This window comes from Frankliniella occidentalis, unplaced genomic scaffold (assembly GCF_000697945.3).
Source record: "Frankliniella occidentalis isolate FOCC.00 unplaced genomic scaffold, Focc_3.1 Scaffold30, whole genome shotgun sequence".
Classification (NCBI taxonomy): domain Eukaryota; kingdom Metazoa; phylum Arthropoda; class Insecta; order Thysanoptera; family Thripidae; genus Frankliniella; species Frankliniella occidentalis.
This window is the reverse complement of record NW_026267160.1, coordinates 198,616-199,190: the sequence shown is the minus strand read 5'-3', so window position 1 is coordinate 199,190 and position 575 is coordinate 198,616. Positions and strand designations below refer to the sequence as shown.

The 575-nt window shown below is 45.2% G+C and overlaps 1 protein-coding gene across 1 annotated transcript in view; it reads right to left on the bottom strand.

Moving 5' to 3' along the window:
* LOC127748682 (gastrula zinc finger protein XlCGF57.1-like) overlaps positions 1–575 on the bottom strand; it is a 3,137-nt gene that overhangs the window by 1,529 nt on the left and 1,033 nt on the right. Inside the window, exon 2 of the mRNA XM_052265770.1 lies at positions 7–544. Within this exon, the coding sequence (XP_052121730.1) occupies positions 7–544 (538 nt within the window). The remainder of the gene's footprint in view (positions 1–6; positions 545–575) is intronic.

The window sequence follows — 575 nt, the reverse complement described above, 5'->3', positions numbered from 1 at the left end:
GTGTGCGTTCGGAGATGCGCGCGAAGCTTGCCACTTTCCGAAAATTTCTTGTTGCACACAGTACACTCGAAAGGCTTCTCTCCAGTGTGCGTTCGGAGATGTTGACGCAGATGACCACTCTCCGAAAATTTCTTGTTGCACAGAGTACAGTCAAAGGGCTTCTCTCCAGTGTGCGTTCGGAGATGTGACCGAAGATTCCAACTCGTCGAAAATTTCTTGTTGCACACAGTGCAATGAAAGGGCCTCTCTCCAGTGTGCGTTCGGAGATGTGTACGCAGACTGACACCCAACGAAAATTTCTGGTTGCACACAGTACACTCAAAAGGCTTCTCACCAGTGTGCAATCGACGATGTCGATAAAGGTTACAACTTTGAGAAAATGTCTTGCTGCATACAGTACACTCAAAAGGTTTTTCTCCAGTGTGTTTTCTCATGTGGTTTTTAAGTACGGTCGGGGAACTAGCTTCGTAATAGCAAACGTCGCATCGGAGAGGCATGGTATGGTGTTGAAAATAACCGTAGTTTCTGCAAAAGAAAGAAAAGTCTTTATTTTCACATGTACTATATACCTAGAC